The 26,151-nt window shown below is 33.9% G+C and overlaps 1 protein-coding gene and 1 pseudogene across 1 annotated transcript in view; both read left to right on the forward strand.

Annotated features, from left to right (window-relative positions):
* TRDN (triadin) overlaps positions 1–26,151 on the forward strand; it is a 384,176-nt gene that overhangs the window by 113,784 nt on the left and 244,241 nt on the right. The window contains exons 8-9 of the mRNA XM_046006499.1: positions 2,558–2,728; positions 8,910–8,969. Coding sequence (XP_045862455.1) covers positions 2,558–2,728; positions 8,910–8,969 — 231 coding nt within the window. The remainder of the gene's footprint in view (positions 1–2,557; positions 2,729–8,909; positions 8,970–26,151) is intronic.
* On the forward strand, positions 17,007–17,194 carry LOC123942816 (annotated as a pseudogene).

Here is a 26,151-nt window from a genome sequence, read left to right on the forward strand (position 1 = left end):
ATGTATCAAAAATTACAATTTCACACACAAAAAGTATAAACCAAAAAACGGTAAATCTTTCAAGTTTTATCAAGTTCATTTTAAATACATATCTACATATTCACACTTTACTGTTACACGTGTACTATATGTACAGTGAAACATGTTCTGTTCTTTTTTTTTAAATATTTTATTTATTTGACAGAGAGAAATCACAACTAGGCAGAGAGGCAGGCAGAGAGAGAGGAGGAAGCAGGCTCCCTGATAAGCAGAGAGCCTGATGTGGGGCTCGATCCCAGAACCCTGAGATCATGACCTGAGCTGAAGGCAGAGGCTTTAACCCACTGAGCCACCCAGCCGCCCCCTGTTCTCTCTTTTTGATCAAAAGTGCTAATTCAGTAAACATTTATTTTGTGTTTTCCATGAAAAAAAGCACTATGTTAGATAGACATTATGATGCTACAAAAATGAACAAATCATTCCCGTCCTCAAGTTGCTCTGTCTGATAGGGAAAAGAGATGTGTGAACAATCATTTGTAATACAAGGTATATAACAAGGAAAAGCAGGTATGCCTTTAAAAAAGTTGAGGTAAATTGAAGCTCAGGGGAAAGAATGATTAATTCCAATGGCCTTGCACTGTGTTACATAGGCACTGAGAGCCAAAAAATTCATACATGTGGAAAACATAGAAAACATAAAGAAAGAAACCTGACAATAATTGACATGTAGAAAATACAAGAGATATTAAAGAAAGAGAAAATAGTCTAGTGGAGGAAGAAACTTTTGGAAAGATGCTATGAGTGGAGAGATAGGACAGAACCAGGTCTTGCAGCATTTTAAGTGCTATCCTAACCTTTTTTAACCCTACTCATCTTCAGAGCTCCAGCAACTGGCTCTGACCCCACGCCATGCTAAGCTCTCTGAGAGAGTTCATTAGGTGAACATAGATGAATTGTGTGAGTCTGAGGTGTTGGCATCTCAGGGGGAACTTCCTCTGTAGCCAGAAACCAATAAATATTTGGTATGAAGTTCTGGAATAATAGAGAGCTGATGGTTTCAGTCACAGAAATCTATGAATCTGCTGTAGGAAAGAGCAACAGTCAGCAGAGGAGATTTAAAAGTGGTTTAAAGGACGTAGAAGAAAATCCCCAATTGAATATAGTTATGGAAGCCACAGAGACATTGGGAATTTGGAAAACAGTGCATAGAATAATCTCCCTCTTTGAAGATTCTCAATAGGCTTTAGTTTTGAGAAATTTCATAGTGAAAAAAACTGATTTAAGTTAGTGTTTCCAAATTTATTTGATCATAGAAATATCCCCATACTTCTAACATAGTAGTGTCATCTTCCTGCGAAGTTGTTGAGGCACAGTCTTCAGGAAGTTTGGTCCATTCAGTTAAATGCAGTATGGCAGATGATTTTGGTTTTGTAAGCATCTGGCATTATCATTTTCATTCTTCTCTTCATGAGAGCTCACAGTATTATCTTACATTAGTCTCAAATTATTGCTTAGTGTACTAAAGTCAAGAAAATTGACTATAATATTTTCATCAAATTTTTCAACGCGAGTGAAAACAAAGCATGACAAATGATGTGAGAGAGTCCACATTGCAGCAGACTTACTGTGGTGTCTAGCGATTATGTGTGGTGCCATAGAATAAATAATGTCTAGCATGTAGCATCTATATAAACAATTTCCCACAAATGTGTGCTATATTATTATTGCTTTTTGTAAAATAACTGAAAGACTCACAAACTGATTAGTTCACGTTTCTAGTTCCTTCCTCCCAAATGAATAGAATATCAAATGAGGAATAGGTGTGTGTAGAATATATAAGCATATGTGTTGTAACTAACACATATTTTCTAATTTAAAACCCTTTCTGTTCACTAGGATATGTGTAAGGGTTTTTTAAAGTCATTAGAATTATTATTTCTGACTTAAGATAAGCAGGATCTAATATCTCAATTTCTGCTCTCTTTCCATCTCCTTTATTTAAAGTCAAGTCATTAGAGCCTGAGTGTTTCTGAGGTATCCTTTAATAGATTTTATTGTTTCATTTCTCTTAGTGCAAGTAATTTCACATTTATACTCTCAAGAGTTATTTTTTAAAAATACTCTGTTCAGTTTCTTGAATGACTTTTAAGATACTTCTTAAAATATCTTAAAATTTATTTATTTTTTAATTTATGGAACAAAATGGTTATATCCTTTTAAAAAGGCTCCTTGGTATGGGCATTGCCTTTCACTGAACAGGCCTGTATATACATCCCCTGCATATTTCAAATGGCTTCTTATTGATATGCTAAGCAGGTAGCTACCTAAAAGGTGATGTTTTCATATACAAATTAAGAAAGTGTCCAACTTGCAAGTGAGCTAGCTACCTTTTTAAAGTACTCTAACATGTCACTTCATAGACAATATAAAAGATAATAATTGTCACAAGTATGTATATCAGGGGCATTATTTTTTCTATTGTTTTTCTTTTCCCTCTTTGTTCTTAGCAACCAATGAAAGATGAAATGCTGTATTGTTAAATAAGCAAAAATAATCCAACTTGTTTTTAACTGTACAGAAGAGAGGAAAGCCAAGGCTGAAGAGAAGATTAAAAAGGAAGTGAAAGGTGGGAAACAAGAGAAAGTGAAGCCAACAGCTACAAAAGTCAAAGAAGTACACAAAACTCCACCTAAGCCCAAAGAGAAGGAGGGGAAAGAGACTGCGGCCGTGTCCAAGCATGAACAGAAAGGTAAACATTCAGAGGAGGTGGCCAGAGGTTCTAAGAGAACACTGGGCAAGAAGCAGATACAGTGAAATTAAAAACTCAGAAAGACCGAGATCAGACTCAAATGGGAATAAAAAGACTTGTATAAGTAAATATACCTGAAAGAAAATCCAACAAGTGGGAATTAAAGTTCATTTACGGGAAGACTAAAATGTGTTCACATATCTAAGGATGTATTCTGAAGTATTTTTAAAAGAGGATTTGAGTTAATTATCTGAAGTTATTTGAAGGTTGAGGATGAATGTTAAATTCTTGAGACCCGGGATTTCTATTAAGAGGTACAAAAGCAAATTTATGTTCCCTACTCTTTGGAGAAGAGCAGTCCAGGAATAACGACAACAATTTTCAAGGAGGTTTTTAAGGGGTCTATGTTCAAATCATATAGAATAAGTATCATAAAAACTACCCATACATTCCTGTTATCCCTGCAAAAGCACATAGCTTAGAATATATGTTGAATTATTAAATTCAGTTAATTTAATGAGCAGGAAGTTATAGGACAAAGAACTCTCAGGTTTCTTTGCTAGCTTCCCCTGACTGAATTAATGACTTTAGAAATCTCCATATCTGACCCTGTGCAGCTCTTCATAAGAGTGATGTCAGCCTTACATCCCTACTTCACAGAACTAGAGCATTTAAATGGAGGTGAAGTATAAACCTGAAATTCCTTATGGAAAGTTGCTTTGGAAACATAAAACATGGAGCTTTCAGAGGGCAACCGAGGGCTTGTCCCACATTTCTTTCCCTTTTGGAATCTGTTTTTCCTGAAGTCCACTCCTGGCAGGCGTTATGCTGCTACACAGTCCTAAGTCTTCCTGTATAGGATCTGCTCTGGAGGGGCTATTCCTACAAAGGTTTCTTAGGGGTGTTAAAACTTTCCTTTATTCTGGTATTTTTGAATAGTCATATTTGAGTATTAAAGAAATTGTTTCTATGAGATTTTCATTAAAAATTTTGAAAACTTTATTACAGTAAGCTATTTGAACAGTGTAACTGGAAATAATTTTCACCATTCTAAGACACAAGATAAGAAATTTGCAGTCCACACTTTTTTTTCTTTTAAATTCTACCTACAAGAGAGGTAATGTGGTATTTGCCGTCACAATCCTCTCTTTATTTTGGCTTTGAGTCACTTTTTCCCTTGAATTCACAAGTAATATTTATAAATTTTGATTTATTTGACAAAAGATATATGTTTTTTGAAAGTGTATTTTTAAAAGGGAAAGAAAGAAGAAAAAAACCTTATGTCTCTCTTTTTTTTGTGACCCACAAAATTTTGAAATAAATGAAAACCACCTAAATTTAAAAATCTGTTGGATCATTAAAAAAAAGAGTGGGATTAAAACTTTGGAGCCCTAAAACCATTCTTTAATTTAAAGAATAATTGTATTTCCTTGAAAGAATTAAAAGTATTGGTTATTATATTATATAATACATAATATATAATATCACTCTTAAAACTATATGTTATTTGTGATAATATGGGTAGAAAATAAAACTATAGTAAGTAAAGAAAAAATATTTTGAATGGACTATTTTACTGTGATAGAAAAAAGAAAAATTAATCTTCTGACTCATAGATATATCTATTTAAAAATGATTATCAAGGTCCTAAAATAGTTTGCATTTCAGATTTCTCTTTAAAGATGAAAAGAATCACATGAAACCAGCTGAAATGTACCAAGTATATTTTAATTTTTTATCCATAAATACAGTATATAAAAAAATTCATTCCACTTATATACGGGAGTATCAAAATACTTATCTAGCAACTACGAACATGAATAAACTTTTTGATGTCCATTTTTAACATCTTTGGGTTTTTTTGTGTGGTGGGACACATTTCATTGATGAAGACACATCACTGGAACATTTTAAAATAATGTTTATTTTCTAGGTCACATAGATTGTATTTTATTCATATCAGTAATCAGAATTATTAAAGATAGCATTCTATTACCATTTTCATTTTCAATCTACAGTTTTCATTTCCACATAAAAAGCCATTTATCTCACTTAATATCAAAAGGACATTCAAATATCACTTCAAGTTAGAAACAAAAGCACCAATGTGATTTTATCAGCTAAGTAAATGCATTCGTTAAAATAAGGCTTCCTATTAAGACAGCTACCATCAATTAAATAATTGTATCATTAGGTAAATAATCAAAACTTTACTTCCAATTCCTGGTCAGACACATAAACATATTTCTTTTTAAATTAAGCAAAGATTCAAGAACATTTATTTATAAAAAACCGAATCACATTACGGTTTCCCCTAAACATGATAAACAAAGATTGCATGTTTTTTAAATAATTTATTTGTGAGTTGGCTCTGATTTTGAGACTCTTGTATTGATGATTTAGTAAAATAGTTGAGTAAGTTCTCCTTTGGGTAAGGGATTATTTATTTGCTTAGCTTAAGTTAGTCTTAATCAATTTGAGATTTTTCAGATAGATTTCTAAGTAGTTCTTTGTAAATAAATAGGGCCTACAGGTCTTTCACTGGAAACAGATTTTTACATGGAGCACACACACTTATTGGCAATTTTTAAATTATACAGTATACATGAAAATATATTCACATGTAATTATTCTTAGTATTATATATTTTTAAATGGTACATTTCCACGTAAAGTGCTGGGAATCAGATGCGTAGGTATGCACATGCCCACCATAAACTTATACACACACTTATATACCACATAATCCAGTTTTTATGGACCAGTCTTAATCTACAGCAAGTTGCAGGAAAGATTGACAAGATCAGGAATTGCTCTCTGATTTTCTATAGTCTGTGGCAAATCTATGGGCAAGGAAAAAAAAAACAACACACCAAACCTCTCCACTGTTATGCTCATTCTTTCTTTTCTTTCCCCTCCGCTGCCTCCTCGTCTCCCTCTTTTGCCTTCTCCTCCTCCTCCTTCATCTTCTTCTTTTCAATCACTGTTTCAAAATTTTGGTAGGCAGAGAGAATATAGCGAATATGAATTTACCATATTTACCATAGAGCAGCAGACCACACATGTCCCATGTTCATAAGAGGGTTTTTTATTTTTTAATTTTTTTTAATTTTTTTTTAAATTTTTTTTTAAAGATTTTATTTATTTATTTGACAGATAGAGATCACAAGTAGGGAGAGAGGCAGGCAGAAAGAGAGAGAGGAGGAAGCAGGCTCCCTGCCAAGCAGAGAGCCCGATACGGGGCTCGATCCCAGGACCCTGGGATCATGACCGGAGCGAAAGGCAGAGGCTTTAACCCACTGAGCCACCCAGGCGCCCCTAGAGGTTTTTTTTTTTTTTAACAATTTCCCTTCTGTTGACATTCTGCACCCAGAATGCATGTTCTCTCAGCTGCCACTCCACAGGGAACATGGGCAAGGCAGCAGCTGAATGACACCCATCACTGCTCTGTGAGGAGGAGAGAAGTGGTCAGCATGTGTTATTCTTAAACAATGTTCATTTGGGGAAAAAATTAATAAGTGGTGACCAAATACGAAATTATATGAATGATTATCACAAAACTGTGAAAGCATAATAATAGAACAGTTCATGTTTTCTTTAGAAAAATTTTCCTAGTTTAATGTTTGAGTTGCATTTTTAAAGAAGCATTTCTATGAAATGAATCTTCCAAATCAGGAAGGTTTGGTTTTGCTTTATCCTTAGGTGAAGCAGACGCATTGGGGGCTGCTCAACATATACTTGCCTGGAATTCTTACATGTAGTTAAGGTCAGCACTCAAGACAGATGGAAATTGGCATCGTGACTTAAAATATTTGAAAATTCTCAATTTAAAATACTGTAAAAAATACTCTCATTTTTCCTATTGATGCTATTAGAATGCAACACTCAAATAAAACAGAAACATCCTAAGAATTGTAACTCAAACAATTTTATTAATTAAACTAAACTTAATTAATTAAACTAAACTTAATTAAACTAAACATTTTTTTGAATAAAGGATTTTCTTTCTTAAATTGAAAGCACATAGGATTATTGGCACATTAATTAAATGAGTGACTTGTGGAGCCAGAAAATGTTGGTATCATAAATGTAAGCATTTTCCCTTGGAAATAATCTAACATAGAAACTAAAGAGTTTTTTTATACTGTCAGCACTCAGTTAAGGAAAAAAAAACTCTGAAGCATGAAGATTTTAGTTAATTCAGTATGCTGTCCTACATGTTAAATGTATAAATATGCCATCATAACTTGGGGACAGAGAACATTTCATTTTGGGGGATGGCCCAAACCCTTCAAATTCCAGGTAGTCCCTGCATTCTCAGCTTCTCACACACTCATATTCTCTGTTGCTGTTGCTGAAGACTATAGTGTCACTAGGAATCATGGTGAAAGAAACAAAAAAATTGAGAGATTTTAGATCAATGATCCTGGAAGATAGTCTAATTAGATCTTCTGAACAGTTTGTTAGAAATACATATTCTAGGATTTAGACACAAGCCCCATCTTTTTGATATTTAAATTGCCCTTTGAAACTACTTCTGCATTGTAGGAAGGACAAATCTAAAAAGAGTATAGTCACTTAAGGTACTGAAATAAAGGGGAAAGCTTAAAAATTTCAGGATGTCTTCCCTTGCTCAATCTCAGATTTGCCATAAGAAGGAAATATACTTTATGTTTTGCTCTTTGATCCAAATCTCGTAGTCTGGAATTTTGCTTAGGAAAACAGCTATGTCCAGAAAAAAGAAATTACTCTTTATGTTAATCTTTTCTCCTGTGTCATAGGATTCCTGTGTCTTGGTTTCAAAAACCCTGGTTATTATCTAGTACATCCAGGAACAAATAGATTCCTGGACTTGAACTGAGAACTAGCCTCCCTCTAACTTCCCACCTCACCTGTGGGAAAATGTGCGTAATTCAAGAACCAACACACATGCAAATTCTTAAAACTTCATGAGTTTTGGCTTACTCATAATTAGGTACTAATGAAAAGGATTATATTTTAACATTTACTGTAATAACTACATTTATTTTTTCAAAGACCTGGCAGAATTTCATAGTAAAGTGGATTATTCTAAAAATATTATTAATACTCTAAAAAGAATAAGGTCTACAAAAATCATTGTGTGTGTGTTTATTACATAATAACAAGTTTCATTAGCACATGTTTGATAGACACAATTTCAAGCACTTAAAGGTGTCATGTGTAAATTGAATAAACTCTTGGTCCTAAAGCTACTTTTGGAGATGTTAGATTAATAAAATGCCTACTTAGAAACATTAAAATGTAAATCATCTTTAACAAGATTAATTTCATAATATGCCTGCTTTAAAAGACGATCTGGTAAAACTTACAGAATAGTTCACCAACTAAAATTTAGGTTGGAATGACCTCAGCAGAATCTAAAGTTACGTGAGAACATAGTTCACTGCCATGTCTTTAATTTAGAGTGAAAAGGGGGAAAAAAAGGAACTCTGAAATCATTTGACCAAGTTTGCCAAAATATTCAAATCCTTTGTTTTTTTTTTTAACTTTTTCCATAGACCATAGACTAGTCAAGATCACAAGATAGCTTCAATGAAGGAAACTCAGTTAATTAGCTTAACAATGATATCCTGTGACGCTGAAAGTCTATTCTGCACATACTCTTCTAATTGAGCAGCATTTCCATACAGAATCCTTAACCCATTGCAAAGGAGTTAGTCTTCCTGCTTGCCTTTTCAAGAAAATATTCTACAGTTCCATTTAGACAATGAGCAGAAGGGCTTGGAATGAATAATTGGTAAAATGTTCCAAGTTGGAAGTAATTTCCTCTTGTAAAACTTGTTTCGTAATTGGAAGTGTATATATGAACAATGAGAAAAATTGCTTTAATATGATGACTTTTTAATGAATTTGATGAAAAACGTTTTGATTAAAAGAAAGAACAACTGTATGATATTACCCTGAACTAGTCTGTTTCAATTTTTTAAGGTTATTCTTTTTGTATGGAATAAATTGAAACTTATATCTATTATGTCTTTTTCCCTGTTTGTTCATATGAGTGCAAATTATTCCTTCACAGAAAATATTGTAATAACTAAAATGGAATTGTGTTATTTTGTTTTGTTATGCCAGTTCTCCTTAGAAGAAAGAAAGGTGTTGATGACATTTTTTCATTGCTCTTTTTCTTTCTACTCTGTCAGATCAGTATGCGTTCTGTCGATATATGATTGACATGTTTGTCCATGGGGATTTAAAACCAGGTATTGGAAACAATTTTTGTACTTGTCTGTTTTAATAGTCTTTGTTTCTAAGATTGTTGGCTTTTTTATGTACTAAACTGTATTTTCATTTTTAAAAATTGCATAATGCATGTGTAGATCTAGAATAAAACCAGTAAAAAGCACAAGTAATAACTGGCATTAGGGCCTTTAATTTTACTTGCTACTACTGCATGGCTTATTGCAAATGAATTCAGTTGAAAGCTAAAAAAATGCTAATATCTTTATATACAAAAAATACTAATATCTTTAATAATATCTTGGAGTGAAGAGGTGAATCATTTTATTTCTGATAAAACTTATATAAAATCTATGACAATAAAAGTATCTTTTTAATAGCAAAAAATATTCATATTAAATCCATCACGATTCAGATATTTAATTTGTTTCAAAAAATGGTTTTTTCTCACATGAACCAGGGTTAGCCATTCCAGAGATCCATTACTGATGGAGATAGTCAACCTTAGAGTTAATAGTCAACACAATGGAGAAATATTTTTCCTAAAAGCAATTTATCTATCATCTCTCCTATCTTTAATTGTTACCCAGGGTGTAACCAGGGATTCTTTACTAATATCTTAATTAATAATGATAGCTTGATTGCTTTTAGTAGGCCTTTTGCAGATTTAAAGATGGATAGTACTATGTTATGTTTGGGGAAACAGTTTAAGAAGATGGTATTGTTAAGGAAGGGGCTAATTTATGTTAGAATAACTGAAGCTGATTGTTTAAAGCAAACTATATATTGGCTCTAAAATATTTTTATGGAGCTCTCTCTAAAATGTATAATTACATTTATGCATGTACTGGCAAATGGGCATATCATATTTAAAACAATATGTATAACAATATATATAACAAATACATATAAAACAATACATATAACAAATCTAAAGATCCTAAAAAATTTGAAGATCATGAGAATTTTGGTTCTCCAGAAAATTTAGTTAATTCTAGTAACTTATTCAAGTTAATTTCTACCCCTTGTCCTCTTCTTCATTTTCTTTATCTTTTTACTCTTCTTTTTTTACTTTCTTACTGAGTTAGAAACTGAAATGAGAGGGAAAACACTGAAAAATATAGTGACTCACTTGGATGATAACTCACTTGGTAAAAATGATTGTCAAGGTATGTGTATAGTATCATAGTAAAATTAGATGGAAACATCCAGGAAAGTAGTATAATATAGTGAAAAAAGAGGGCTTTGGACATTTGGCTGAAGGGCCAATGCCAGAAAAGGATGGGATCCAGATATAATTCTGACCCCATCCTTTTTTGGTGTTGGCCCTTCAGCAAATCATTGAACTCCACATGGTCTTCAGTGTCCTTACAGTAACTATAAAGTGTCCTTTACAGTAAAAACCTTGTAAATTTGTTGATAAAGCACCTAAGTAGATGCGCAAAATACTAGTATAACTTTATTCTTTAAATCATTCAATATAGCACAGACTGTGTGTGAATATCCACATGAAAGAAACATTAGTGACTTTCAGTCTATATACATCATTAAGTCAATTTTAGGTAACAGATTTGCTGACCAATTTATTTCACTGTGATAGTTTAAGAAAGTTATATTCTACACATATATTGCCTTGAAGGGATCAACTGTTTACTTGTACGTACCATGAATCTATATTCTAATGAGTATGAGTTTGAAATTCCATTGTTTGAGGGAAATAATGTGTTCTTGTGCCCCCAAATTATTCATAGAGCTACTAATTGATCATAAAATACAAATTCTAAGAAAATCACAAGACAGAGAGAACCATACATTGTTAAAAGTCAGTGAGGGATGCTAAGAGTTTAATATTCACAAAGCTAATAACTTCTTTCCAAAAATTCAACAACAGATCAAGATAAGAAGGAACAATGAAACCATCTCTGGAGGAGTTAAGGAGAATTCTACTATTAACCATTCAAGGAGAGCTCTTCTAATGTCCTATGTGAACATTTTCTGAACAGCCATGAGTTTAGACCTGCAGCACTATCTAATATTCTAGCTCCTGGAAATCATTCCCAAGTGCTATAGGATTAGATTTCTTAATATCATTTATTACATTTAAAATTGCCTTTCTAATTTGTCTCATCTACCTACAGTCATGATTTTGTAGGCTGATATGCTATAATGTCTAAGAAAGTAAAGAATATGTAGATCGGTATTTCTGGAGAAATACTGTATTTCAGCATTTCAGGAGGTGGAAAGGAAGAAGCTGGAGAAGGGAAACCTGTATGGTAAGCCTATTGTTTCATGTAATAAATTCTATGAAACTTCATAGGTGTAGAGAAGGAACATTTATATTATCTTTCTTGGTGAGACAATACATAAGATGGAATAAGAATGCACAAAATATGGTCTGCATTTTGAAAAATAAGGAATGAGAAGAAAGATTTATCTGGGCATACTAATTTAGAGAAAATGCAAGTGATAAGACTTCGACTCTGACTGACAATTAGAGAATAAAACAATTCCTGCCAAGTTTATTGCTCTGCATGTATCCAGTATTTATAAAACATTTGTGCTTCCATCTGTTTCTGTTTGGGATTAGTAGAACACCTGTTATTATTTAGCTAGAGTTCATTATTAATTATTGGTAATGAGTTTTTAAAACTATAATTTGATTTTTCCCTTTGGGATAAAGTACTTCCTTTATATAATGTTGCCACACCCTCAAAAGTAACCCAAATCACAGTTGAGTTTTACAAAACCTTACTAATGAAATGTACTGACACTATGACATAAGTTCCAAGTTTTGTCTTTCTATCCCTTTAAATAAAACACTTCTAATAAAGATAGTCTTAACACTTTTTTTCTAGCTAAGATATACCTGAAAATGAACTGAATTGCTCTTTTTGAATCTGTTGTGAATATGCACTATCTTATGGTCAGTAACAATCCCCACCTCAATTACAGGGATCTTCTCAATAAGCCGGCATAAAGCATAAGGATCATATCATTTTTCATTATCTAATGAAAATTCTCCTATACTGACCCACTCTACATTAAGTTGAAAAATTTAAAAAAAATTATATTTAAACCTAGAAAGTGAGTATATGCTACTAAGGCTGGCCCTATGGGAAATTGGAGTAGATGTATATGTACAATGTATAATTTTAGGGGTATTATGGATATTGAGGTGCTCCCTTCTCTAGAAATATTCTCTCTGCTGCTCTTAAATGATGCTGCATTAGATCTAACAATGCTGCCATGAGATCTCCTGATTGTGTACATGGTCAATGTTATGGAACATGTTTTGAATAGTCCCTAACCTGTCTTAGGGAAGACAGGGGGAAGGAAGGAGAGAGAGAGGAGGGAATGGAGGGAGATGGATCCTGTTCTCCTAAGGTGGCTGTCCTGAAGCTGATGATTCACACTTTTTTGGATTAACGTAGTCTATTTATCATTTTCTTATGAGAGAATTATGAAAACTGGTCAAAGAAGACATTAGTAGCTATATAGAAACTCAATTTATGGTGTTTCATTTTTTTTGTTTTGTTTTGCTTTTAGAAATTGATAGTACTGATGGTCAAGATAAATAACTCTAGATATTTTATCTTTATCAACCTTCCAGTAACTCCAATTTCCTTTTCAATACTTCATTGCTAAGCACATTTTTCTTAAGTGATAGCCATACCCATAATTTCATTCATTTATGTAGACTTTAAAAGAACCTTCACGATCTTGTTAGGCATTTTCACATTTCCTCTTCATCAAGGTCCTCCTGGGGCAAATGAATTGTATGTATTGCTGGGCAAAGTCAACTTAGTTAAGCAAGAGGCAAATTTCAATAAGGAAAAAAATCCACATGGCTCACAGATATCTTTATATTTACCACAGATAAGGAAACCAATCCTTCAGGAAACAGGCCTCATATGTTTTTGCTTAGTCATTTTAACATTTTCTTCACCTTTTCATCTCTGTATGAAAAAAATCATAATCACAAAGCCATTATGATTAAAGTTCAATACAAGTTAAAGTTTATCCCTTAGAAGTTATCCCAACCATTGAAATTCCAGCTGCTGTCTGACTTCTACTTGAGCCAAGAATTTATGTCAAGGTAATTTATTCTGCTTTCTGTGTCATTTAATCTCTTAAAATTGAAGGTATTCACCTATCAAAATCTTCTCTGACTATAATAAGGTATTCTTTGGCAGCTTGTATTCCAATTCTATGGGTTTTAAGTCCACAGCCAGAAAGAGCCTTAAGGAGTAAGTTGATACTCTCATTTAATTAAGATCCTTTTCTTGAACTTCAGTTGTGCCTAACTGCATTTTTGGTTTGATCCTGCTGAGAAGAGGTCAAATGTAATTGCATTATAGTCACTGTTATTTAGTGGTTTAATCTAATGTATTTCAGAGCTCAATTGGCTTTAATGGAAAAGACTAGGTAAGATTCAGCCTTGCTTTACTTTACTCTAAAAAATACTGAACCATAAGAGACTATGGACTCTGAAAAACAACCTGAGGGTTTTGAAGGGTCAGGGGTGGGAGGTTGGGGCAACCTGAGGGTTTTGAAGGGTCAGGGGTGGGAGGTTGGGGGAACAGGTGGTGGGTAATGGGGAGGGCACGTTTTGCATGGAGCACTGGGTGTTGTGCAAAAAGAATGAATACTGTTACGCTGAAAAAATAAATAAAATGAGAAAAAAAAAAAAAAAAAAAGAAACTGTCCAGAAAAAAAAAAAAAAAATACTGTTCCATGAAAACATACTCACTTTAGTTTCAAGCATCTAATTATTTTCACAAAATAAAAGCTTGGGAGTTTTTATGTTAACTCCATAAATATTTGTTGAATCTCCTCAGCAAGTTGATAGTCCAGAAGAGAGATAAGACATGGCATATATAACTTTAAAATCAAGGATAAGTTGGTAAGTATGTAATAGAGGCTTAGAAAATGTATATGCTAATCTCAATATACTAGGAACAATAGTTATCTCCACTTACCACTTGGACCTCTTAATTTTTTTTAATATTTTAAAACATTTAAAAAATGGTTTATGGAAGTAAGAATAAAGGGATAGTGAAAATTGTGATAAGAACTTAAACATGGTGGGGCGCCTGGGTGGCTCAGTGGGTTGAGCCACTGCCTTCGGCTCAGGTCGTGATCTCGGGGTCCTGGGATCGAGCCCCCCATCAGCCTCTCCGCTCAGCAGAAGCCTGCTTCCCCTCTCTCTCTCTGTCTGCCTCTCTGCCTAATTGTCATCTCTGTCTGTCAAATAAATAAATAAGATCTTTAAAAAAAACAAAAACAAAACTTAAACATGGCAAACTAAAATTGTTTTCATCAGTTTCTTGATTTTGAAGGTGTATGTACTCCAAATTGGAAACATCTTCAGAAAGGAACTAACTGCCCATCAATTTTCATTCATAAACTTGCCATATATGCATTAAGAGATACTAGTTCCAGATTTTAAACATCTTTAATAACTTCTAGCATAATATTACTTTTGGTTCTTTTAGAATTTGGATCATCAAAAGGTAGCAGTTGAGTTTTTGAAATCTTTGAGACTCAATTTCATTGAAAAAATAATATCATCTCCATTTCATTACTGTGAGACATTTTTTAGATTAATAAACATTTCTTAGGATGATAAATCCAATGATTTTTTTGCATACATTATTAATTTCATTCTGATACCTCCTTTACCTTTCTTTAGCATTTGTCCACTTAAAAATCACAAATTTTGTCAGATAGATTTTTATAAAAGATGAAAAAGTACTATAACATACCCTTCTAACAAAATGAGATAGGCTAGGTTCTTGCCACAAAATATTTCATGATAAAGTCCTTCTGGTTGAAGGACTAAGTGGATGAGAATACCATATTTCCTTTCTGTCCTTTGAAATGAATTGTACACTCATTGATTCTTGAGAAAACTCATTGTTATATGAAAATTCATAGTCTGAGATTTCATTTGAGTGACCAATTTCAATTTCACCTTAATCACTAAAGTTTAACATACTATCCCCACTCTTTTTGCATTCTTGCCTTCTGATTCATCTAATAACTGAAGTATCTTCCTCTGTCAATTTTCTTCTCTTTGTAGTTATGGATAAAAAATAGAACTTCTAGATTCTAAACTATGTTCAGTGAAACTAAAAGTAGACCATAAGAATGTTTCCAAACTTCTTTTATACCTTCTCAAGTGATGATACATTACTTTAGTCACAACAATAAAAAAACTGAATGATGAGATAATGATGGTTTATTTTGCAATTGCATCATCCTTCCAGGCAACTCCATAATTTTTCTATTTTTTTTAATTATTTTAGTCATTTGTGGCATTGCTGGGAATAATTGATGAGTAATAATGAAATAATTCCTAAGCTGATGAGATAGAAATGTCCAAGATAAGGGGAAAAACTAAGATTATATAGATTCCACCATGTGTCCTGGATTTTTAAAGTTGTCCAATGGCGCCACATGGTAATTATAAGTTAGAATGAGTTTAAAAAATCATTTTATTCTTTTATTTATAAGAATAAATTTTATTTATAATTTTGTTCTGTTTAAAAAATAAATAATTTTTTTCTTTGTTCTTTGGAAAACCTGTAAGAAAAAATAAGACAAGAGAGATCAGTCCCCACAAATGGTTACAATTGCTCAAAACCAAACCAAACCAAAACTCAAAAACAATAATTAACTCCAATAGACCCTGATAGCACACTGAGAATCAGTGGTGAGAATGTAAATGTGAAGGTCACACAAGCCAGGATTTAAACATTTTCCTTGTGTTTAAAAAAAATTTTTGAGTCTCAATTTTTTATTAAAATGTATTTCTTAAAGCTTTTAAGATAATGAATAAGAATGTATATGTTCATGTCCTTTCCCCACATGTTTTTACTTTCTCTTTTACTATGGAAATGTACTGCAAAAAAGATAATGCTTCTTGTGTGAAAAATCAGAGATCTTAAGGAAGAAGAAAAGTCGAGATGGGTCTTAAGACATTGTTAGACTGTGTCTATATGTATTTAAGGATAAAGATATAAAGACTGAGGGATAACAGTTTAGGCACAAAATATTGAAGTGTTCTTTTGTGACTATCAGCTGTTGAGTATTTATTCTTTGCTAGTTTCTTAAAATAATCCTATTTAATCTTTATAAAACTTTGGGAGGAGTGTATCATCATCCTTGTTTTGCAGAACAGAAAATTGAGGTAGACAGAATTTAAGTGTTTTGTCTAAGTCAAATACAGTGCAGACAGGGGATTCGAACCCAGCCTGACTAATTCTAAAGCCTAAAGCTCCCTGCTTTTTAGGCAGAGATGGGGAACAGCAAGTGGTTCACCTTGGTTGATGCTCAAGGAACCTAGAAAGAAAAACAGAACTGGAAATATTTGTGCAAGAAGGATTGGAGGGAATGGAATTACAAAGACCAGTTAAGATGTTTTCAAGGAGAGGAAGTGAAGATTGATCTTGGGAGATGTGATTAAGGGAATTCAGATGATTTTAGAGCTATCACAGAGGCAAAATCATGGGCTTTATTATCATAAATACCAAAGGAGAGGAAGGTAAGATTTTTCAGAGGTTTCTGGCCTGAAAAACTAAAACCAACAAAAAACTCTAAATAGAAAGTAAAGGAAGAGAGTGGGTCAAAACTCATGGGAATGGGCAGGGCTGGAGAGGAGACTTGGAACCCATTTTCTATTCCTAAAGCCACAGATGGTATTCAGCTACAAAAGGGGAATATCTGAAGATTCCCATCCAAACATCATTTGTTAAGCACCTGCTAAATACCAAGGTTCATACCAGGTACTCTCACACACTGTAGTCATTAGATTCTCACAGCAACTTCTGAAATCATCTGCAGTTAGATAACCAAGTGTGGAGTTTTGGGGAGAGCTCAATGGTGGAAATGAGGTTGCCAAAAGAGTGAATGAAATAAGTTGTCATACAAATAACCGAATACCTTCTGCACGCTCAGCAGTCCCAGACCAGGCACAGAAGGGGATGTTTAAGAACACCAAAGGATGATCTCTAAGTTTCACAAGTGGAGCAGTTGGTATTTGAAAGAGAAAAAGTAACAGCTTTGCGCAGTGGCAGTATCGTAGCCAATGAGGTTTATCCGAGGCGCGATTATTGCTAATTGAAAGAGAAAAAGTAACTAATAAATGATAGAAAAAGGTTAAGGTTGGGATTTAGATTGCATAATACTGACACTAAATGTTACACATTTCAGAGAGACATCTGTGATTCTTGATGTCAGGGAAGACAACAGGCATCTAGAACTTGAAAGACGGACAGTATTTGACTAAGGGCTAAGGAGGACACAGGCCTTGCTTTGGATATGAATGGAAGAGAAAACAAATGGGACGTGACATGGCAGTGCGTGGGAAATTGATGTGTTTGTGTGACAATGAGGATATCAGACTGACAACAAGATAAATGAAGATGAGAAAACATCAGCAAAGTAAGAAATGATAGGTTTGTAGTGACATTACAGATGCTTGGTCAATCAGGCAAAGCTGAAACTTGGCGTGGAAGAGAGTCTGAAAAGTTTTAAAAAGAAAAATGACGTGAAACCAGCGTTTCAGAGTGCGATCAGGCAGCATCTGCTTAAGGGATTGGAAATGGAATAAAGTTTATGAACTGTTGCTAAAGATGATCAACCTACAACATGGTTTTAAAGGAAGAAAGGACAAATTTACTAAGTCATTGTTCTTATAGGTGGTGGATCCTGTACTGTGTATAAGTAACTTAAGAAATTAATATTGCAACTCCAAAAGGCTATAAACTATTTGGACAAAGTTCACACACATGGTAGAAACTTAAATGAGGTTTATATGTAAACGAGAAGAGTGAAGTATGTGTGCGTATTTACTAAGAACACAGTGGAGTAAGAAAAGGGTTAGAACTGACCTCTTCATAACCCTGAAAGGGACCATAATTTCCTTTCCTCCGTTGGTTGATTTTTGTTGTTTTGCATTATTTTATTTTGATTTTTTTTTTTTTTTTTTTTTTTTTTTTTTTTTTTTTTGCTCACTTTCTTTTATTGGGGAACAGACACAGGGCAGATCACAGAGCGGGAAGCAGTGCAGCGCCTCCGGGCAAGGACAAGGACAAGGGTAGCCAGGGTCAGGGATAGCACCGTGGCCAGGCCCAAGCCCAGCATCACAGAGGCGTGAGGGGAGGTGGACCCCTCCGCCCCAGGATCACCAGCCTTTCCCAGGAAGATCAGAGGCCCCACAGTGATCTCTGCTTCTTCAGTCACATGCCTGCGATTTCGGGTTTGGGAAGCAGACTTGCGCCCCCTTCGCCCTAGGTGGGACAGCCTTGTGGAACGGTCTGGAAGGCCACAGCTGCCTTTGTTACAACAGCGACAGATGTCAGCAATGCCTTCTATGGGCATATTTTGATTCTTCAGAGGTAGCCATCCAGTCATCCAATGCATGGACATTTCAGGCAGTGAAATCAGGGGGTTAGGCACAAAGGCTCCAGAGTCAGACTGCGTGGCTTCAATTCTAGGCCCCGCCTCTTGCTTGAAATACGACTTCATCAAATTAATCAATCTCTGTAGGCCTTCATTTCCTCCTCTGTCAAATGAGGCTGAGAAGGTTGTGGCAGAATACATTAGCAGATGGTCAAAGTGCACTTAAGGATTGGTGGCTCCCTGAGCGTCAGCTCTTCTTGTCCTTGAGCACGTATCTAGGAGATGCCACCAGCAGAATTTTGTTAGGGAGAGGAAGTCGTTTCTTCAGATCCACATCAACCCATAATATAACACCGATTTTGCCTATTGTAGCCACCTGATGTCTTCTGGTCTTAGTTCTACTACCTACATCATGTGGGCAACAATACATAATTTACGGTGTTATGTTGAGAATCATATGAAAAATCTTGCAGGATATGCATAGAATGAGATTGATTTAAATGTGTGTTAGGTGAGTTCTAAGGACTACGCTGGATTCTATAGATACAGCATTGATTCCATAGATTCAAATATGCATGATGCTACTTCTCTTCTTTAACGTGGGATAATAGACTTTACTTTCTAGGGTTAACATACAGATTAATTCCTGCATTGCCACAAATATTGAAAAGACTACCTGACTATGAAAGCATAAGAAGCACTATTTAAGTGTATAGCAGTGGTGGGGTTGGTGCTTATGTCCAAATACAGCAAAATTGTGATTTCTACTCACCACTCCCTATATCTTTCTGATTTAATGATCATATATCATTATCACTCTCTCCCTAGCATGTCTTTCTTTTCTGCCTTATATATACCTTTAAGAAACATTTGCTTTTAAATCTCTACTGTCTCCTACTTTGCCAGATCCATGATACTTTTATTGAATTGAATTCATGATGCTTAATATTTATCTCAATGAAAAAAATATTGATGAGCATCCCAAAGCAGCCCTCTTTATTCATTCCTAGAAATAATCTTGTTATTTAAAAAGATGACGTGTTTCTAAGCATTGCAAATAGACCCCATGTAAAGATTCTTAAAGGAGTTATTGGTAGTATCTCTAGAGACAGAGGCTCAGAATTAACAGAGACTGGCTTGCAGCATCCATCTGTAAACTGTAGGCAGCATAAAGAATTTGAATGAAGTGGTAGAAGAAAAGGGGGAAAATCCTACACTTAATTACAGACGTGCATAGTTCCTGGATTTGGCATACCCCCATGAGGTTTGCATCTGATTATCTGAAGTCAGTGGCAGTTGTTCAAGATAAATGTATTAGATTTTCATATTTGTCACAATCAATCCACGAAATGTTCTTGTCACTATAAATAGCTGGTATGTGCCCAGAAATGGATGTGAGCACTTCTGAGTGGCTGTGATTCCTCTAATGCTGCTTTACTCTCTCAAGCAGCTTCATTGTGATAAAGGGGCTATAGGTTTTGGGAGAAAGCTAATAAATAAAAAGACCGCTGTCCTCTTAATAGCAAGTTATATGACTTCACTTATCTGTGTCCATTTAAAGAGAACAAAATGAAGCCTGCTTCATTTTTCTCACATTCTCATTTCTCCTATCTTTCTTACCCTTTTGAATGTGGGGCTAGAATTTAGAGGAATTATCTTTGCTGTGAGGAAACTTTGATTCAAGTATGGTTTTGGTCTAGCCTTGTCACTGGTAAAGGCATGGACCTGTCAGACAAAAATACATCCCTTCTCAGGTAACCTACTGAGACTATTCAAAGCATGTTCTAAAATAGTCTGAAAAAGGAACAAATAATACAGAGTCATTTGAATTGCTGCATGAAAAGCAAGGAAAATTAAGGCTTAATCAAAGAATTATCAAACTAATTAGGTGTTATTTATTAATGTGTCATGTCTTGTAATAATCTTTTCTGTCAGTTCATATGCAAGAGTGCAGATTAAAAAAGCATTTCAGTAATTATGTGAATATATTCCCCCCCTGCTATTCTAAGGTTCACTTGGGCCTGGCCCAGTAGGCAAAGAATGGAGAATCTGTGACTTTCTAACCATTCAAATGAATATGTAATTCTTGTCACTTTTCTAAAGCAAGCCTTAATTTAAACATGGAAATAATAAGTATGCCCCATACCTATTTTGGTATAAGTAATTGTGAACTATGAAGTTCAATACAACTGCTTTCAGAGAGACTGAGATGATGGACAAATATTCCTCATCCATAGCTTTTTTTCCCTGTACTAGGATGTTTGTGCAAAATGAAGACAATGATGAATTTTGCAATATTCACGCTAATGTTACCAGTTTCAACATTTTGATGTTCAACAGTTGCTCAGCATTTTCGAATCAGTCCTATGACTGCTCTTGTAGCCTCTGGTGTATTTTATATTTGGGTTTTCTAAAATAATCTATGTTAAGACAAAATAGTACTGTTCTTACCACATAGTAGTAATAATTATATCACATTTGAAGATAATATATTTTGCCTATTTATATACTCATCAATATCCCAGTTGATATGCTCAAAGTCATCCTATTAATCAATCTCCCACCAGTTACTAAATCCATGGTATATACTCAATAACAGTGGTCATAACATGAGTTTCAAAGCAGAAGGAGATAACAGTCTTGAATAGTACAAAGCAGCTAGGAGAGAAAAGTGGGAGAAGATACAAATTAAGTACTAAATCATATCAGCAGATTATACTCAATATACATGTCTAAAGAGGAGAGTGCCACAGAGGTTAGGATAGGCTTCCTAACAGTGTAATCTTGGTATTTGTTCAATGCTTACCTACAGCCTCATTGTGATTGTTATTATCAATTTCTTATAATGAGTTTATTACTTATTTTTATTTAGGTAGCTGACTTTCTCACTCTCAGAGGGGTAGAATAGTCATATAGTTTTATATGTACTTTTAATTAACAATACCAAGTACGAAGTCAATACAGAGTAGAAACTGAACAAAGTAATATCTCACCATATGGATGGCTTCTACACGTCTGGGCATCCTTTCAAATTAGACCCCATTATCCCTTAGTGTGTATCCTTTGTCATTCATACTTAATTATTTATATTATACCTCTTAAATCCCCACTACTCTATTTTATCCAGTATTTCTGTTTCATGGTTGACATGGAGCTTTCCTGAAAGAAAAACCGTCACCTACAAATCACTTTCTATTGTAACCATCCACAGTGTTTAGGTAATGAGCGTGTGTTTAGTGGCTAAGACTCATTTGTAACAATTAGAATCTCTTACAGAGAGTGAAAGAAAATAGATATAGAAAAAGGATCAATACTGTCATATTGAAACATCCAATAAAAAACAACCTGATGATTTAATACTCTCTTATAAAACAGTTGCATAAGAAGTAAATGGCCTCCGTTTTCCATTATTCATGATGGTATTATATTAATGATGATTTCTCCCAGAGGAATATTATTTTTTTGTATAATTATAAATAGCTTCCTGGTAGTCACTGGATAAGCAGTGTGTATTGTTTTAAATGACAAAATAGTATCAATTATACACAATTTAAAACAGGAAAGGGAAGTTTGATGACTTCCAAATGTGTCATTCAAGGGAGAATATATTTGTGAATTTAATTGGGTGTTAAGCCTATTAAACAGTAATTATTAACATGTTACCATTTATCCTTTATCTATCAAGTGCAAGTATTGAAATATTTAAGTTTATGTTATATGCCTATAGTTGAAAAGGTGTGGAGTTTTATTGTCTTTTTTAAAGCACCCAGTAGAAAATTCTCTGCTAAAACAAAATGACAAATCCTTTGTCTCCTTCTGAGATAAATTCCAAAACCAGGGGGCACCTGGGTGGCTCAGTGGGTTAACCCTCTGCCTTCAGCTCAGGTCATGATCTCAGGTCCTGGGATCGAGCCCCACATCAGGCTCTCTGCTCAGCAGGGAGCCCGCTTCCTCCTCTCTCTCTGCCTGCCTCTCTGCTTACTCGTGATCTCTTTCTGTCAAATAAATAAGTCTTTAAAAAAAAAAAATCCAAAACCAGAATTTCTTTTTTTAATTGGATCTATGATTTGTCTTCAAGCTTTTCACATCTCTTCGAATTGTTTGTGAACATGGAATATTTGCATGTGTCAGAGACAATTAACCAAAACAAACAAATAAAAAACGAAGAAGAGGAAGAAGAAGGAAAGAAGAAGAAGAAGAAGAAGAAGAAGAAGAAGAAGAAGAAGAAGAAGAAGAAGAAGGAGAAGAAGAAGAAATAAGTTTTCCCACAGGTGGAGAAAAAAGATAGGACAGTCACAACATCCCTTCCATTTGGCAAGTCTTGTGTGGTGTGGAAATAGCTAAACAGGCTGGTTGAAAAGTGCCAAATTGATTTTATTTTATATGAATGAGATCCCTGTATAGAAGAAAAGCAAGACTGTTTTTTTTTTTTTTTTCAAATGCCATGCAATAGCTTAAAAAAGTAGCTCTCTGCATTTGAGGATATGGAGAAAGGAAAATCACAAAGAGCCTTGGTTAACATGGCTTACCTAGAGTCGAAGAAAAGCTCAGTCATACATATACTTTCCTGCAGCTACGTACCCTTTAAGGATTTTTGAGGATGATCAGAGATGATGATGATGACAATATTGATGAAGACAGTGGAAAGATTTACCACTTGCCAAATCCTAATGCTATGCCAGGCCAGGGGTTGTGTTAAACTCTGGACATGGATCATCTTGTTGAGTTCTCATCAAAACTTGGAGCAACAGGAGAATTGTAGATATATTTTAAAATGGGGGTCACTGCCTGTTAGGTTTTCTTCATTTTCCCCTCCTTCATTCTGTTTCCTAAGAGTTATAATTTAAGAAAAACTCACAATGTCTTTTCTCATATAACACAAAATTGACATGCACTCCTAAATGTTCTCAGTACAACTGCCAAAGAAAGCAAATGATCTGCTGGTAACTTTTAAATGTCTTTATTGTTTGGTCAGTGAAAGGAATCTGGTATAGAAACCCCAGGCAGAGGGCACTGTGACTTCACACCCAAGAGCACAAATGGCTTGTCACCAAAATTACTGAAGGGATCTTGGATATGGTTTATTTTTAAATTTCCTGGGGTTCTATTAAGCTGGTCACAGGCCTGATAAAATATCACGCAGCTCCATGATTAGATTTTTAGGCGTATTTTATTCTTAATGGTTAGAATGACTGCAAATTGAGAATAAATTTATCTCTAAGGTTGTTGGTGGGTCCTTAAGTTATCAAGAATGAAAACAACAGATTCGAGCAGTTTAGGAATTGATTTAGCAATCAACTGTGCTAGCTGCTTTCTGTCAATAACCTCTTTGGTAGAATCCTAAAGTCAAACAACCAGAAAAGACAGGAGACAGGAGCCATTATTTGTTCTTCCTGTTTAGATAGTTTACAAAAATGTCAAGCCTCCTACCTCTTAAAAAGTGAATTGGTTATTCTACTTGTAAATTATTTTAATATGATATGTAAGTGTAATGATGTTGTCTTGGGAACCATCTTTTCTCTTATTTCCCCATTTTCTGGTTACTCATATTCCCGATGATCAGTAATTTGGTGGGACTTGATTTTCCATCTTTGAGTAAATCTTTAAAGTGTGTTCGATCTCTGAAAAGTAATACTGAATATAAAGCCTGAACTATTACATTTAGACTCGAGAGCTATGACACATTAAATGTACTCATATTTGGATACAGGCTATTGTTATGATTACCTAGTTGGTAAACAATAACCTTATTAGAACAGATTCTTTTGTATTAACAACAATGTCCAGTTAAACTAAATGAATAATAGCCCATTATTTGTTCATATGTTAATATGTGAGGGAGGAAGGTCATGCCTAGCAATATAAATGAAACCTGGGATTTTAACTCAATTTGATTTTAACTCAAAATTTAGATTTTGTTGAGATTTATTATTGAGATTTTGTGATTTATCTTGAAAACTATGCACTTTTAGTTCTTCTCAATTATGTATTTAAAATTCACACATAAATACCACATTTTTAATATTTACCATGGAAAAAAGTTGATTTCTTTTTTTTTAATTAACTAAGCATATAGTTTATTCAGATACCTTTAATATTTTTTCAGTTTTCCTGAGATAATTGACATATTATATTAATTTTAAGTATACAACATGATGATTTGCTCTGTGGATATATTGTGAAATGATTACCACAATTAGTTAACATCCATTTTCTCACATAGTTACAATTCTTTTTCTTATGATGCAAACACTTAAGATCTAATCTTTTAGCAATTTATAGTCAATATTATAGTCACCATGTTCTATATAACACTCCTGGGACTTATTTATTTTATAATTAGAAGCTTGTACCTTTAGGCTTTCCTCCCTCCTTTCACCCACCCTCCAACCCCTCCACCTCTGGCAACCACCAATTTGTTCTCTGTATGTATAAATTCTTTAAGATTAGATTGCACATGTGAGATCATATGGTATTTGTCTTTCTCTGTCTGGTTTTTTCCACTTAGCATAACAGCCTCCAGGTCAATCCATATTGCTGCAAATGGCAGAATTTTCTTCTTTTTATGACTGAATAATATTCCATTCTATTTCTATAGGTGATAGATGGATAGATAAATAGATTCCAGTTCCAGTATATACATATATCATATTTTCTTCTCCATTTATCTGTTGATGGATAGTTGGACAGTTTTCATATGTTGGTTATTATAAATAATAGTGCTAAAAGTTGATTTCTAGTAAGGTGAGCCATTTTTAATCCTATAGCTTTTCTAATTACTCAACACATTAGAAAGTAGGCATCCCCATTTTGGTAAAGAAGGTTAGATATTTTTGACATTGGAAAATAGCATCTCAGAGACCTAACTTGAATTCATTTTAACTTTGAATATTGAGTTAACATAGCCAATGGTCAAAAACATGTATTATTTGTACTTTCATTCATCTTCAAATGAATAAGACTTAAAATGTCCATTATAATATCACTTTATTATAAGACAGAGGACTGCATTTAAGATGTTTTTTAATTATTATAAAATGATATCATTGACTATATATACTATAACAACATAATTGTCCATAATTAATTTAAATTATTTAGCACTTACTATTATTCTAAATGTTGTTATATATTTTACTCATTCTTACTCTCTATACTATTTCTAAAATAAATGCAAAACACAAAGACAACATGCTGCTGGGCAAAGGGTCTTATTTCTAAGTCGCTTGGGTGAATTTAATAAGTTGTTCAACTTTAGACTTCAATGTTTGGCACTAAAACACCATTCATGTTACATCTGTAGGTACAGAGATGTTTAGGCTGAAAAATACCTCAATGGATAATCTATATAGTCGTCTTATAGAAGGGGACCTGCAGATATTCAGAATATATTGCAAGTAGTATACCTTGACTGAATTACTTAATGAAGCCACTTTTCCTCATCTTTGGGCTTTAGCTCACCTTTTCTCATAGTTAAACACATTAATGTATCACTTTCACCGAAAGATTGTTGTTCCATTCATACATAGGTAAAGATTCAGAAAGAAAATGCTTTGGTCTGGAACTACGATTGATTTATAAACAGATAAATAAAATTTCATTATTGTGTTGGAAGTATTTTGCACTCAATCAAGGATTAAAAAAGCTATTCTTCAGTCTGTTCATATGCAAACGTTCTAGAAAGAGTGTGAGAGAGTAGCATTTAGTGACATTACTGATTCACTCATTTAGTCATTCATTTTTCTCCTTTATTCATTTTCCTTTCCCAAGTATATATTGCTGTTCCAGATTTTGTCCTTG

Source organism: Meles meles, chromosome 5 (genome assembly GCF_922984935.1).
Source record: "Meles meles chromosome 5, mMelMel3.1 paternal haplotype, whole genome shotgun sequence".
Classification (NCBI taxonomy): domain Eukaryota; kingdom Metazoa; phylum Chordata; class Mammalia; order Carnivora; family Mustelidae; genus Meles; species Meles meles.